This window comes from Notothenia rossii (genome assembly GCF_949606895.1).
Source record: "Notothenia rossii genome assembly, chromosome: 3".
NCBI classification, from domain to species: Eukaryota; Metazoa; Chordata; class Actinopteri; order Perciformes; family Nototheniidae; genus Notothenia; species Notothenia rossii.
This window is the reverse complement of record NC_136901.1, coordinates 55,749,030-55,762,786: the sequence shown is the minus strand read 5'-3', so window position 1 is coordinate 55,762,786 and position 13,757 is coordinate 55,749,030. Positions and strand designations below refer to the sequence as shown.

The window sequence follows — 13,757 nt, the reverse complement described above, 5'->3', positions numbered from 1 at the left end:
CCCCTCTTCTGACAGCCCAGCAGCAGCAGGAGACGTGGGGAGAGGGAAGCGGGCTATTTCCTCGTTATCAGAAAATGATCATATAGGGCTTACACACGGAGCCGTTGGACCCCCAGTGCGTTGCGTATGCCGGTCTACCCACCTTGGGACCCGTTACCGTAGTCGTTGAGTTCCCCCCCCCCACACACAGAGCGGAGCAAAGCAACGAAACTTAAAATAATAAGCAGCATTTTACGGCGCGCTATGTATGGCTCCGCCTTGGGGGGTTTCCCGACGTCTCGTTTCAGTAAATTAAAGGGTGTTTCATGTTTTCGTTGCTGTGGACCTTCTTAATACCTTGGAAAATGCCGTTTAATACTTTTTAATAGCCTTAATTTTCGCTAAATCGATTTATCAACTTTTAATACTTTTTAAGACCCCGCGGACACCCTGTTGTTCCAGACCAGACATTTTGTATAGGTGCCAGGCATTCACAGTGGTCACATCCAAGAAGTAGAAGAACACTTTGATGTACCACCGTTTGTTTTTGCGTCTGTGGGGATACATCGTGACACATTGATCCATGAGATCCACTCCTCCCATATGCTGATTGTAGAGCTTCACAGAAAATGGCCTTTGGATGTTGAGCATCTTCTGTTCTTTCTTGCTCCATCATCACCGTCCACATCTGATGGGGACTGGCCGGTGCAGGTAGAGGCCATGTGGATCACTGAACTGTCGAGCCAACGTGTAATACTCAGGTTTTGAGCATTGGGGACAACAGAGCAAGCTCCTCTTCCTTCTTTCTTGAGTTGCTATTCACTCTTGAGTATCAGTTGTGCTCCATGTAGCCTGCTTCTTCGGCATGTACCAGTGCCACATATGCCCTGGCTTTTCAATACCTGAAGGACTGGAATGGTAGTAAAGAAGTTGTCAAAAAACACCTTGTGATTTTTTTGCTGTATGTCATCACAGACGCGTATCTGCAGCCCAATTGACTGATCTGACCACGCACAGCTGCACCCTACTAGACTTCAAACCTGTACATGTATCCAGAGGATCCTGATCTCACCCACACTTTTACACCCCAGGGCTTGGGTTTTTTGGGGATGTACTGCTTGATAGACAGACGACCCTTGAAGGGAATCATCTGCTCATCGATGGATTGAAATTCTTCAGGATCGACTGCTGTACGGAATGTTTCCTTGAGTGCTTCTAACACTGGTCTGATTCTGAAGAGCTTATCAGCATTTCCAGGGGCCTGTGAGTAATTATCAACAAAGTGAATGTAACTCAGAAACTGCTCAAATCTGTTTACTGGCATGGCATCTGCTATCAAATCAAGACGAAGCCCTTTTTCTGATGACCAGTACATTCTTGATCTTGGGTATCTGATGTATGACATGACCATATTTATTCCTAGGAATGTTTTCATTTCGTCTGAGGTCACAGACAGATTTTCTTTTCTTTTTTGGACTGCATACAAGTTTGTATTAAACACTATGTCATTGATCAGCTCTTCGGGAAATAGATGCATAAAGAACTCTACTGGTTCTGTTCCCTGAACATTTGCTTTCCACTGTCCTAGAAAAGGAGGCAAGTCTCCCTCAAACTGTTTGTCTCCTATTTTCCAGATGCTTGCTCTGGTAGGTGGCACATCCTCAGCTTCCTCAACCTCAACTCCCTCAGCATCCTCAGCTGCACTGTCAGTTTCATTAGCTCCTTTTTCTGGCAGTATGTCGTCATCACTGCCACTAACATCATCTTCACTCGAGTCAGATGGTATTTCCTCCACTATCTTGTAGGCCTTTCTATCACAGTCTGCTTTGAGCACTACAAAATATAAAGATATACAAAATCTTAAAATGACATTATAATAACATAAGTATATTGATTTACGGCCCAAAAAGATATTGCAAATGAAGTATTTTCAAGAACAACAGTAGCAGTAACAGTATGAATTGTAGTTGAAATATAGCCAGTGATGCATGACGTCCACTGTAGTGGACAGATGATTAATCACAATTTCCTCCCAACAGAAAATCAATACTTCGACAATTTATTAACTCTATGATTCCTTAGTTGTTACTTGATGTCACCACATTTTTTATACCTGCAGGGGACGCTTTCCATAAAAGGATTGGCAGGATATCGGCAGGTGACTTGGTCCATCTGGCGGCAGAGGCATAACAGGGGGGGCACGAGAGACCAGGAGGAAAAATGGTTATTTAAAAAAAAAAAAAAAATCATATTTTGAAAAATTATTGATTCAAAAATAATATGATACAGTACTATTACGTCTGGGTCTCTGTGTTTCATTAAAGCTCGGCTCTGTGTGTCGGCCCGTCCAAACTACAGCTTCGACAGCTTCAAAAACGGTTTCCAACGCGTATGCCCATTCACTTTGAATGGGGTGACGTCACGTTGCCTCGCTTTTCGCCGAACTGAATTGTGGGTAGCAGAGCAGAGCTTTCCTGGCGTTTCAGGCTGCAAAAGTTGAACAATGTTCAACTTCTGAAGCCGGAGACGCAAAAGTAGCCAGCGTCAGCCAATCAAATCCCGTTTATGCAAATCTGACAGTTCAATCGCTAGCCAATCAAACCGCGTGCAAGCTGGGAGAGCCAGACCGCTGTTCATTTCCTCATATTCCAAACGAGAAATTACGGTAGCAAATCACCCGGTTCTTTACAGCCACAACTATTTACTGGGATACAAACCGGAGGAACCAGGCATGGAGGGAGGTGGCAGAGACAGTCGGTGAAACTGGTAGGTTTTCGCCTGTTTGGGGAGTTTATATTTAAGCAATAGCTCACGACAGGCCGTGGTATATGCTCATTATATCACAGCTAAGGGGCGTGGTTCGGCCCGACGCGAAGCGGAGGGTCGAACGGTATACTGTTTTTCTCAGACGCGGAGGGATACTGACTTGTTGTGAAAAGTAACTTACAATTCTACCCGTGGTATACGCTCAGTATATCACGGCTAAGAACCAATCAGATTGCTTGATTTGACTTGTCCGTTTTATAAATATATATATATACAGTATATATATATATATATATATTGCTCGCATAAAATGCCCGTTTTTTTTTGCTTTGTATGCCGGGGGCGGGACATCCATGTGATTGGTTGTTGGTTGCGGTGCTCGAATAAAATCCCCAGGCTTCAGACACGCCCAGCTCCAAGCTTTTTTTGAAGCTATAGTGTGGACGGGCCGTGTGTGTGGAACAAGCCATTTTCTGTGCGTGCGCGAGCGAGAGAGAGAGAGAGCGTACCGGTACCGGAGATCGTTGATGTTAGCTTCTGGTACTAGCGAGCTACGCTAACGGATATAAGGAGTTTTTTCAACAACAAAGTGGAGGAGAGTCCTCTCCTGTCAGACTGAGAGGCTCAGTGAGCTAAAGGACTCTCTCAGTGTTATCTCAGTGGGTCTCAAACGTTTTGGTCACCATTAATGTAAACAATTATTTCCGAGGCACACGTTTATATGATAATTATAGTTATAAAAAAATAAGAGAATCAATTAAAAACAGGTATGAAATACTATATGACATTAAAAAATGAATAAAGTTTAAAAGGGGAGTGATTTGTAAAATATCCAGAAAGAAATAGTAAATCTGTTTACAGTTCTGTGTTGAGAGATGTATCCATAGATCTCTTCATTTTGCTCTCAAAGTGCACCAGATTGATGCTTTTAACTTCAATATTTAAAAATCTTCCCGGGGGAGCTTGCCCCCCGGACCCCCCTATGTGAGGTCCACACACCACCTATAAAAATAGCACTTTAACCCTGCTTACACCTATATGCCATGAGCTGATTACAGAGCCTTCATTGTAAAAGTCGCGGGTACATTGTGTATATGCGTGGGGAATGTTGCAGTAGAAAATTCCACTTTAACGACCGGTACATAGCATCCTCTATGAAACGTGAAGCTACCCCACAGCACCCCCAAAATAAATCTCTGGCGCCGCCACTGAGCCTGACTATTTGTGTTGGGGGGGCCCGACTTTTTTTTTCTCCAAAGGGGGGGCTTGACAGAAAAAGTTTGTGAACCACTGGTTTAGAGAGATGTATCATGCACTTACACTGACTTTCCACTGAGGGGCAGTGTATGGGATGATGCAATAGGGTCCTATGTAGTGGCTGATGGTGCAACTATGCAAAAAAAACAATGCATATACAAGAAAACACCTTTTGAATAGCTGTCCACTGTAGTGACCTCTATGCATGAAAGGGTTCAAAACTGCTTTTTTTAAAACGTCTAACGCGTCATATTATGTCACATGGGGGAGCAACTTTCTCCAACTCCTTCTCTGCCCAATCCGCGGTTGTAGTTTATAGTTGGTTTGAGCGGTTGTGGTTTAGTGAGCTGGTATTTTTTCGGTAATTTTACATTGCATTTCACCATTTGTAATCATGGTGAAGCGGCGATAACTCCCTATGAGTTAGCTGCTGAGAGGCAAACAAAAGTGCTCTTTGCTGTGATGCGTTCCATGTAAGAGTCCGTAGTCATTTGTAGTCCATGGTGTTTAATAAAACGAAAACAAACAATATACAACTCCAGACCTCAGAGCGCCATTCACCCTCTTCCTACATCATATCCTCCAAACCGGCATCCAACAGGTGACTAAATACCAATAAACCACACCCACGTGACCATTGCCGGAAGTGATAAACAATAAGAATTAAACGCAATGCAAACAGAAATACAAGATAATAATACAAATAAAAAGTAAGGCAAAAACAAGCGTTTTGGCTCTTACATTCCGGCACCTAATTATTATATAACAATTTATAATAATTATTCAAAACTAATTATAATAAAACACTGTATATTCTAATGATATGCAGATCATGAGTGCAGGGGGCAAACATAGTCACTGTATGCAGGGGACAAGGAGCAAGGTGAAAGGTTGAAAACTATTTAGACATGGCAAAAGTTTCTCTGCCTCATGAAAAAGGCATACTTGGCTGAGGGGTCGGTTCAGAAAGCCACTATTTGTTTTCATCTGAATCACAAGTACAAGTCATTTTTTTCCTTGTCCTTTTCCAATCTAATGCGATTGGTCCTTCCAATAGTTTGGCGGATTTTAAGACTGGATCCCGGAACCGCTGATTTCCCCTGGAAAGTCTCTGGATGTCTCTGCCACCTTCAGGATAGTGCATCTCAGTGGCGGTTCTACGGGGTGGCACGGGGTGGCAGCTGCCACGTCAGAAAAATGCCTTGCCACCCCAGCTGCCACCCCATTTGGCAGCTTTGTTTTGAAAGAAAAGTTGTGGCTCATCGGACATTTATGAGAGAAAATCTCTAATGTCCGAGTGCAAGTAAATGCTGCGCAAGACGCGAGCCTTGTAACCCCTCCCCCCCTGGCGCGAGCTTGGAAATATGATTGGCGGCGATTTCATTTGAACGGGAGGACAGCGCAAAACGGGAAGCATTTCGGATACAAGTAGACAGAAGGAATGAGGTATTTGCGGTCAGGGTATGGCTGGGGTAGGCTACAGCCATACCAATAAATGGCTTAGCCCCACCGTGAAAATGATGTTAAAGTAAGCAAAATAAAGTCTGCCAAATCGCGCGGAGTAAATTGCACAGACAGCAGTTAGTAAGATTGATTTCAGTAGCCACTTGTCTGGAAATACCGAAGACTAGAAACGGTGTTGAACACTTTTGTCACGTAGTGATCGTCTTCTCAATAGAACATCTTTGATAATTTCTTCTGGCCAATCAGAATCACGATAACGGCGTGGTGTTGTTGCAGGAAGTCCCGACGGAGAATACTTTTGCTGTAGTACATCTCAATATACATCGGTACAACTATAAGACCCCACGGTTTGATGATTGATAGGTGTGTGGGCTGTCTTTCAGTTTGACACACAGAACAATGGGGGCTATCCACCCTTATCCACAATGTAAAGTCATTCACACAGCCTCTTCCCTCTCTCTGTGAGGAGCAGCAGGTTCAGCTTTCAGAACAAAGTAACAAAAAACTAAAATGGCATTCATTTTTTTAAATACGTCGTGTAGTAATATATATTTATTTATTTTTCTTCTCAAGAGAGCACCAGAATGTGTATTTGATGTTAGTATTTCAAAAAATCTCCTGGGGAAGAATCCCCCCAGACCCCCCTGCAGAAGTTGGGTTTTCAACTCTTTCACCTGTGGGGAAATTGCTGGATTGGCTCCAGGTCGCCCTTTTTATTAACTACAAGACAAATGTACCTTTTTATTTCATACAGTTCAATTTGGATTGAGACAGGGAAATAATCTAAACCTCACGCGTGGCGTTTCACTGTCAAGGGGAGCGTGTATGTAATTACATTGCAAATACTGACTTGGGCCCCACCACTGTATGGGTTAGCCCTACCATAGATTACCCAACACAAATACTCTGGCGCAGCAACTGTTTGCGGTCTACCATGACAAGGAAGAGCCTGTCAAGTTTGGCTGTAGGCCTACTCAGCATTGAATCAAAACGCAACATAGCTTTAAATCTTAATATGTTTGTGAGGTGTTTTGCTGATCAAGATCGCCACATTCAGCTGTTATAGGCATGCCAACTTGATGCTCTGCTCACGGATGAGCGATGAGAATAATAAACTGTTTAAGAAGATGACCTTACATGTGTAAATATATGTTTCTTCTTTGTGGGGGTCTGCCCCCAAAAAACAGTTTCAACAGTTTCAAGTCTGTGCAGGTTGCTGATACGCTGACACTTGCGCATTCGTTTCTGTTATGGATCAGTATCAACAGTATGGCAGTAACGTTACTATATTATCAATACTACTTTAGTTAAAGCCTGATATATGATAGCTAACTTTAGAATGTTGTGATGTGACTGACGTATGGCTAACATTAACCGTAGCTAACGCCGGTGTTCCTGTCACGATTATCATGTTATGTCACGTTTGTAGTTTTGTATGTTTGGGTTTATTTTGCTGTTTGGTTCTCCCTGGCCCTTTCTCATTTCTCCAACTCCCCTCCTTCTCCCCAGAGAAATGAGAACTCCTCTCCTCTGCGCGGTCATATTAAAGCGACGTCCGTTAATTATGACATGGCAACAGCTGCATCAGCTGTGAATGTTTTGTTAGAGCGCTGTATTTTGTAATCTCTGTTAGATCAGCTGAACATTGTTCCCCCACATATTTACTTTGAATTCCATTTGCAACAAGTATGACACGAATGTATGAGTATTTTCGACACATACTAGCATCTCTTCTGTATTGGGCAGCACTAAAACATTATTATAAAAAGTACCCTACAAATAAAGGGAGACATAGGCTACATGAGGTTTATGTACGTTTCATATATTCACACATGCACACATACAAACACACAAAAAAAAACAATGACTGTCTATACACTATACTATAGGCTGTTAACCTTTTTAAACTAGTAGGCTAAATGACATGATAAATCATCAACTCACACCTCTTTCACAAAACACCTGCAACGAATTTCTAATCCAAGTAATTAACGAATCATGAGGGACCTGACAGGCTATATAAGGTCCAGGCACACCTGTGATTTAAATCTCAACAATGAAAAACATATTCAGTGACCACATGAAACAAATTGAGTCATGAAACCTGCAGTAGCATGTGCCTTACGGCAGTGGCAAAAACTTCTGACCAACAACAGGAATCAGGAGAGACGCCGATCCCAGCGCTGGAAAGCGAGAATGCGCCAAGTCATCCTGCTTCATCTTGAGGTATTTGAGTGTTCGATTACAATTGTTTTAAATAGTTGAAAAATAGCTGGTTTTTTAAATTGGAATACAACAATGGATTAATTTGTTATGACAGAATATGTATGTGCAGTTTAGTTTGAATGGATACAGGTATTGACCTGTACATTTTATTCTTCCTGCAGGTTCAACACCCACACTCATACAAAAGTTTGAACAGCAGTGTCCCGGTGCTGGAGCTGTACTTCGGAGATGGGTGCCTGCTGAAGGACTTCAGGATGAGCCGAGACTCCCTGGAGGCCTTGATGCGGTGCCTGGGGCCTGAGAGGAGACAGGCCTGGGGACACCACATGACTGTATTGACAACTGTGTAGGGGAGAGCGGGGTAATGTGAGACATTTTTTACATTTGCTCTCCTGTAGGCGAGCTAAAATGATATATCAGTAAAATTTACACATTTCCCATTAATTCAGGATGTTTCCTAGCACTGGAAATGATCAGAATGTCTTCAGGACAAAGGGCAGTGAAAATATGATTGTTTTTTAAAAAGTGGTCTTGTGTCTCACTTTACCCCAGCTAAGGGGTGAACTGAGACAGACTAGAGAAATCAAGGGGGTAAAGTGAACCACTTACCTTTTCCACTTTTAAACTACCAAAACAACACATGTTGTAACAGTTAGAATCCTGACAGATAGATTGACAACCACACATTCCAAAACTAATGTCGGATGCGCAACATAATCATGGGGATTGGTCAATTTAGCACATTTTTTAAACAAAGTAACTCCAAACAAAGTCAAATACAACATAATATATTTCAAAGTGCTTTAATAAACATTCAATTAACCATTTAACCAGTTAGATTAGAACACGATATGATATGAACATCAGCTGCATATTTAAACAAGGCCTACTCTACATTCCAGCCCTGCAGGTTACAGGGAAAGGTGAAGAGTTGCTCTCTCCGTGTTGTTCCTCCAGGCCTATTAGGTTGAGGCAGCTTCTTCACCACATCACCTTTAGGAACATGTGCCACATCCTTTTCTTTCATAGCAAACGTGGGTCTCTCCCACTCTCTGTTGTTTCCCTGGGTTTTTCTGAGGAATTGGGTTAGTATTTCGTCCCCCTCAACCTTCTCAACCATGCCAACATAACGGATACTTCGGTGTTTTGTGGCAAAGTTGACGAGGACGAAGTCACCCACGGACAGATCTTTGTTTCCGGGGTCACTCCTCTCATCTTCAGAGCTCTCAAAATCATCCTCAAATGGGACAGGGTCATCACTCTCCTCCGAGCTGCTATCTATGATTTTCTTCTTGGGTGCCTTCTTTTTCGGTTTTCCCTTTTCTTTGCTATTTTGCTTTTTCCCTGCCAGTTTCTTTTGTCTCTCTTCATAAGCCTGTTCTATGATTTGCTTCTCTGGAGTATCTGTTAAGATGGCTGTCTTCACACACTTTCGTTTTGTTTGTCCTCTGGGGGGACATTTTGGAAGTGGTATGATTTCCTGAGGAGACACATATCCAGATCGTGAGACAGCTGGCGAGGCACATCCATGTGGACCATGCAAAGTGGATGGAATAGCATCAGCGAGTGGAATAGCATCTGCAGCAGGTGGTTCATCTGCAGGGGGTGGATAATCTGCAGGCCGTGGACCATCCGGATCATCTGAAGTGGATGGACCAGTGGATGCAGGCCGCAGCTCAGGGTTTGGCCGGTCTGACACCATGGATGGTGCAAACGCCTCCTCAGGGAAAATATCTCTGTTATATGGGAAGATCCCAGTGGACTTGAAGCCAGAGGTGATATTGCGTGTGTCACTGCTGACAAGAAGGCCTCGTTCACAAATCCTGCAATCTGATAGATGGAGACTGTTTTGCCAGGGTTAGATCTCATCCACCCATCAAGAGCTCGGCTGTATAGGGTCTTGAACGGGCCATACACCGTCACGTCGAGAGGCTGCAAGCGATGGGATGTGTGGGGTGGGAGGGTGAGCAGAACAATACCATTACTCTTTGCTTTCTCCACTGCCTTGAGTGAGATGTGAGCTCTCAGATTATCCAGGATTAGCAGCATGGGATGGTCAGGAGTGCACTTAGTGTGCTTTATCAAGTGATCGAGGAACTCAGGCCAGGTGTCTTCGTTCATCCATCCTGTTCTGGTGGAGGCACCTTTGGCTCCTGGAGGTGCTCCTATCATGAAGTCGTCCTTAAACCTAACTCTGGGGAAGACAAACATGGGAGGTATGGCATTCCCAGCAGCATTCACTGCACACACCACAGTCACCAGTTCTCCTCTCTCAGCTGATGTGATAGAACCAACTTGCTTTTTCCCTTTCTCTGTCACAACCTGAATCAAGTAGAAAGTTTAGAATCAATGGCATGTGCAATCAGTAGGCTACTATTGGTCTAAAGGTACATTTTATTTTGTTGCAGTCCATTCATTTTTTTCTAGTTCACAGGCTCACAACATTACTAATAGCATTAGTTTCAGCATTCTGCCAATAGCTAGCTGGTCATTATCACAAGCCACTCAGTATCAGTCTGCTGCTCTCTAGTAGCTTACCTGCCGTGGCTTTTGTACTGTAAAGACGCCTGTTTCATCCACATTGTAAATCATGTGTGGAGGAAATGTGTGTCTGTTAAAGAAGAGAGGCAAGGGAAGAACCTTATCAGAATCAAAACCAAATCTTACAGGTAAAGCCTCCATAAAACATTTGCAACTAAAGAATTAATTCTGTCACCTGTCCATCACTACAGCCAGATTTGTAAAGAACTCCCCCACTGTAGTCTTATTGAAGGCTGTAGCCCTTCCCAGGGATGTTGCCTCCGGAGTTCGGACAGAGAGATGGCGACGGGCTAGAAAGCTGCCAAACCACTCTACTCCTAAAGAGTGGACAATTCGTTATTATAAGATAAGCTTTGTGGCAAGATCAGTTGGCCTAAGTTGACCTACAGAATCATGTGATCTCTTGCGCACCCTAGCCTACCTGCACATTGTTTCTCCATCCAATTGGCAGGGACAGGGATATGGTTTTTGTCTGCATATTCAAATGCCAGTTCACGGCACTTAACTGGAGCAAGGCCATGGAACTGGTCAGCCAGTTGTTTTAAATGTTGGGCAAGCTCCTCCTCCATCTCATCTGTCAGTATTCTTTTTGCCTCAGCTACTGCACCCCAGGCTACTGATTTAACTCTCCCTTTCTCTATTTTCTTAATGAATCTTTGGAGGGTTGTCTTGTCGATATTTCGTTCCTTTCCTGCTTGTCTTAAGGACTTCTTTCCTTGCATGACCTCTGCAGCTGCACTCTCCATCTCTGTGAGGGGTGTTTGGCCCCAAGATGTCGTCCTGATGTATCGTCTTGGCATGATGACTTTTCTACAATGTTTATGACATTAAAATTAAAACATATGTATTGTAATATTAGACTAAAATATATATAAGACTAAACTTAACTTGTGCTTCATGTCGGGGTAAAGTGAGACACTGTCTCACTTTACCCCACAGCATCTGTCTCACTTTACCCCACAGCCACCATTTTAGAAAAAACAACATCTCTAGGCAATTCAGGCTAATCTTTAACTAGCATCAATCACATGGTTTTATATGTTGGAAGTTCATCAACATGTATGATATAAGTTTTTCAACCTGAATCAATTTGCTTTGATACTACAGTTGATTACGTTCGCAGTAAGAAAATTTACTTTTACATGCAACATACACATTTTTGTGAAAAAAAATACTTACCACAGAACCAGCACCAACTTCTCCTTCATGACAAGTGGGGGGTGGGAAGGGGTTGAAAACATTATGGTCACATGACCGCAAATTTGTTTCTTTGCCTAGTTACAGCGGGTGTCTCACATTACCCGGTGTCCCACATTACCCCGCTCTCCCCTACTGGCTGGCACACGGTTTGTCATACAGTGTGGTGTCCCGGGCCTTTCAGGTACCCCTCTCCACGGTCCACAGACTGGTCCACCAGGGAGTGGAGGACATCGCTGCTCTCAGGCAGTCTGTGATCAGGCTGCTTGCTGGTCCAGAGCTGGAGGAGGTCGGGCAGGGCTTCCAGCAGTTGGCCGATAGCCCGGCATTTAGTTCATGTGTGGGTGCCATTGATGGGTGCCACATTAGAATAAAGACCCCACCCGGACCCAGTGGCCAGGACTACATAAATCGGAAGCTCTTTCCTTCCATACAGCTGCAGGCTGTATGCGATGGGAAGGGTAAATTCCTACAAACATTCGTCGGATTTCCGGGCTCAGTGCACGACACCCGTGTCCTAAAAAACAGTACCTTATACAAAGAGGCTCTGAACCCTCCACCAGGGTACTTTATTGTGGGAGATGGTGGCTATCCATGCATTGTACACCCCATAACGGTCGTAACCCCGTATCGGGAGCCACTACAGGGGAGGGTACAGAGCCGCTTCAACGGCTGCCATGCCAAAGCGCGCAGCATCATTGAGCGCGCTTTTGGGATACTGAAGGGGCGATGGAGGTGCCTCCTGTCGAAGGCCTTGGAGGTGAACCACACCTTTGTCCCTGCTGTGGTAACTGCCTGCTGTGTACTGCACAATCTCAGCATTACTGCAGACATGACTGAACTGTTGGAGGAGGAGGAGGAGGAGGAGGAGCAGCAGAAGCAGCAGCAGGAGGGGGTAGACAGGTGGACAGGGCCGGAGAGACAGACTGGCAGACCAAATCTCGGCTCCTGACCACAACCCGGTCCAGCTGAACGACCACGATTATTGTTGGGAGGATTTTTATTTATGGCCAGTTTTTTTGTTTTCCGTTTGTTTTCTTCACCGATGAAAAATGCATTTACTGGCCAGATGCATTACTCAGTTCTTTTGTTCGTCCATTTATATGCCTTATTTCCAATTTCACCTTGCTCAAGTTTATTTAGAGGACTTTACAGACCCATATCTTTATTACAAATTGTATAGGAAATAGGCCATCACACAATCTCTTAAGAAAGTGTTACGTTTAGTGTTGAAATGTAGTTATGTTCAGTGATAAAATATTGTTATGCTTTGACTTAACTTGAAAAAAAAGAAGAGACATGTGTTAGCAATTTTACTTATGTAGGGTTTGAGCTACATGCAGTAACTTGCTTCAATGTTAATGTATATATTATTTATAATAAAACATCCCTGATATTGCATTTGGATACTTTACACACGGTTGGTTTATGCGCAGAATTATTTAAGGTGGAGATTTAAAAAGCGGAAATCAGTGGCCATGACTTTCTGTATGACTATAGACAGTTATGCCTTGGGTTGCAAAAATACTTTAAAAACGTTGGCTTTTCATTCAGGTCACAATCATAAAATGTATATTCAGCTTTGTATAAAATAAATATCTCCTTGTATCTTCAGTCAACATGTGTGTTTCTGTATGTCTAATTGTAAAGAAGGCTTCATGCTTGATGTAACCCTTGTATGGTGTTCGGGTCTGTGGGACCCGTTTATTATTTTTCTAAAGAAAATTGATAATTTATTTTCTCTAACTCACTCAATGGCCTTGGCTCTGCATGTCTCCCTTGAAAAAGAGATCAATGATCTCAATGGGATTTCACCTGGATAAATAAAGGATTTTAATTGAATTTTCTGTGAAGAACAGATATCAGAACACATTTTCAGTGACCACCCACTGTACCCCCCCCCCCCTACACATTTATATTACATACAGGGTGTTCGGGTCCACCAGACCCACGAACACTGGCTGAATAACAGAAATATGAACACACCACACAAGAGTTAAGGTCAAACTTAAATATGTTTACTAAACTTTGTAACATATATACAGGGCCGGCCCTAGACTTTTGGGGGCCCTAAGCAAGCTTTGGCTTGGGGGCCCCCTCACTCTAGCGCGTTCTCACTACACACAACACGGAACCAACTTTTGTCTTATGATGTTAGCATAAGCTCACATATTGTATAAATAAGCATGTAAACACCGTGGACCTAACATCGTCTAAGGGGGTCCTCACCTCCTCTAGGGGGGTCGGGGGGCATGCTCCCCCGGGAATTTTTTTTTTAAATATTGAATTTAAAAGCATCAATCTGGTGCACTTTGAGAGAAACATTA

The 13,757-nt window shown here is 43.4% G+C and overlaps 2 protein-coding genes across 3 annotated transcripts in view; one reads left to right on the top strand and one right to left on the bottom strand.

Moving 5' to 3' along the window:
- LOC307032279 (uncharacterized protein) overlaps positions 1-13,757 on the top strand; it is a 44,958-nt gene that overhangs the window by 11,867 nt on the left and 19,334 nt on the right. The window lies entirely within an intron of this gene.
- Positions 8,045-11,560, bottom strand: LOC307031260 (uncharacterized protein). 2 transcript variants are annotated; one of them, XM_079668212.1, is made up of 5 exons: positions 11,413-11,560; positions 10,655-11,043; positions 10,409-10,550; positions 10,231-10,303; positions 8,045-10,014 (listed from the first exon to the last, which is right to left on the bottom strand). In XM_079668212.1, exons 2-5 carry the CDS (start codon positions 11,031-11,033, stop codon positions 9,115-9,117), a joined length of 1,494 nt encoding a protein of 497 aa, XP_079524338.1. In that variant the 5' UTR covers positions 11,034-11,043; positions 11,413-11,560; the 3' UTR covers positions 8,045-9,114. The 2 variants fall into 2 exon arrangements, with proteins under 2 accessions (XP_079524338.1, XP_079524337.1); XM_079668211.1 differs by lacking the exon at positions 11,413-11,560 and having other exon boundaries at positions 10,655-11,382.

Coding starts and splice junctions, on each gene's coding strand:
- LOC307031260 (XM_079668212.1), bottom strand. CDS start 11,033: ATGCCAAGACGATACATCAGGACGACATCTTGGGGCCAAACACCCCTC. Junction 10,304..10,408: donor CTGGCTGTAGTGATGGACAG/GTGACAGAATTA, acceptor CTTCTTTAACAG/ACACACATTTCCTCCACACA. Junction 10,015..10,230: donor CAGTACAAAAGCCACGGCAG/GTAAGCTACTAG, acceptor TACTTGATTCAG/GTTGTGACAGAGAAAGGGAA.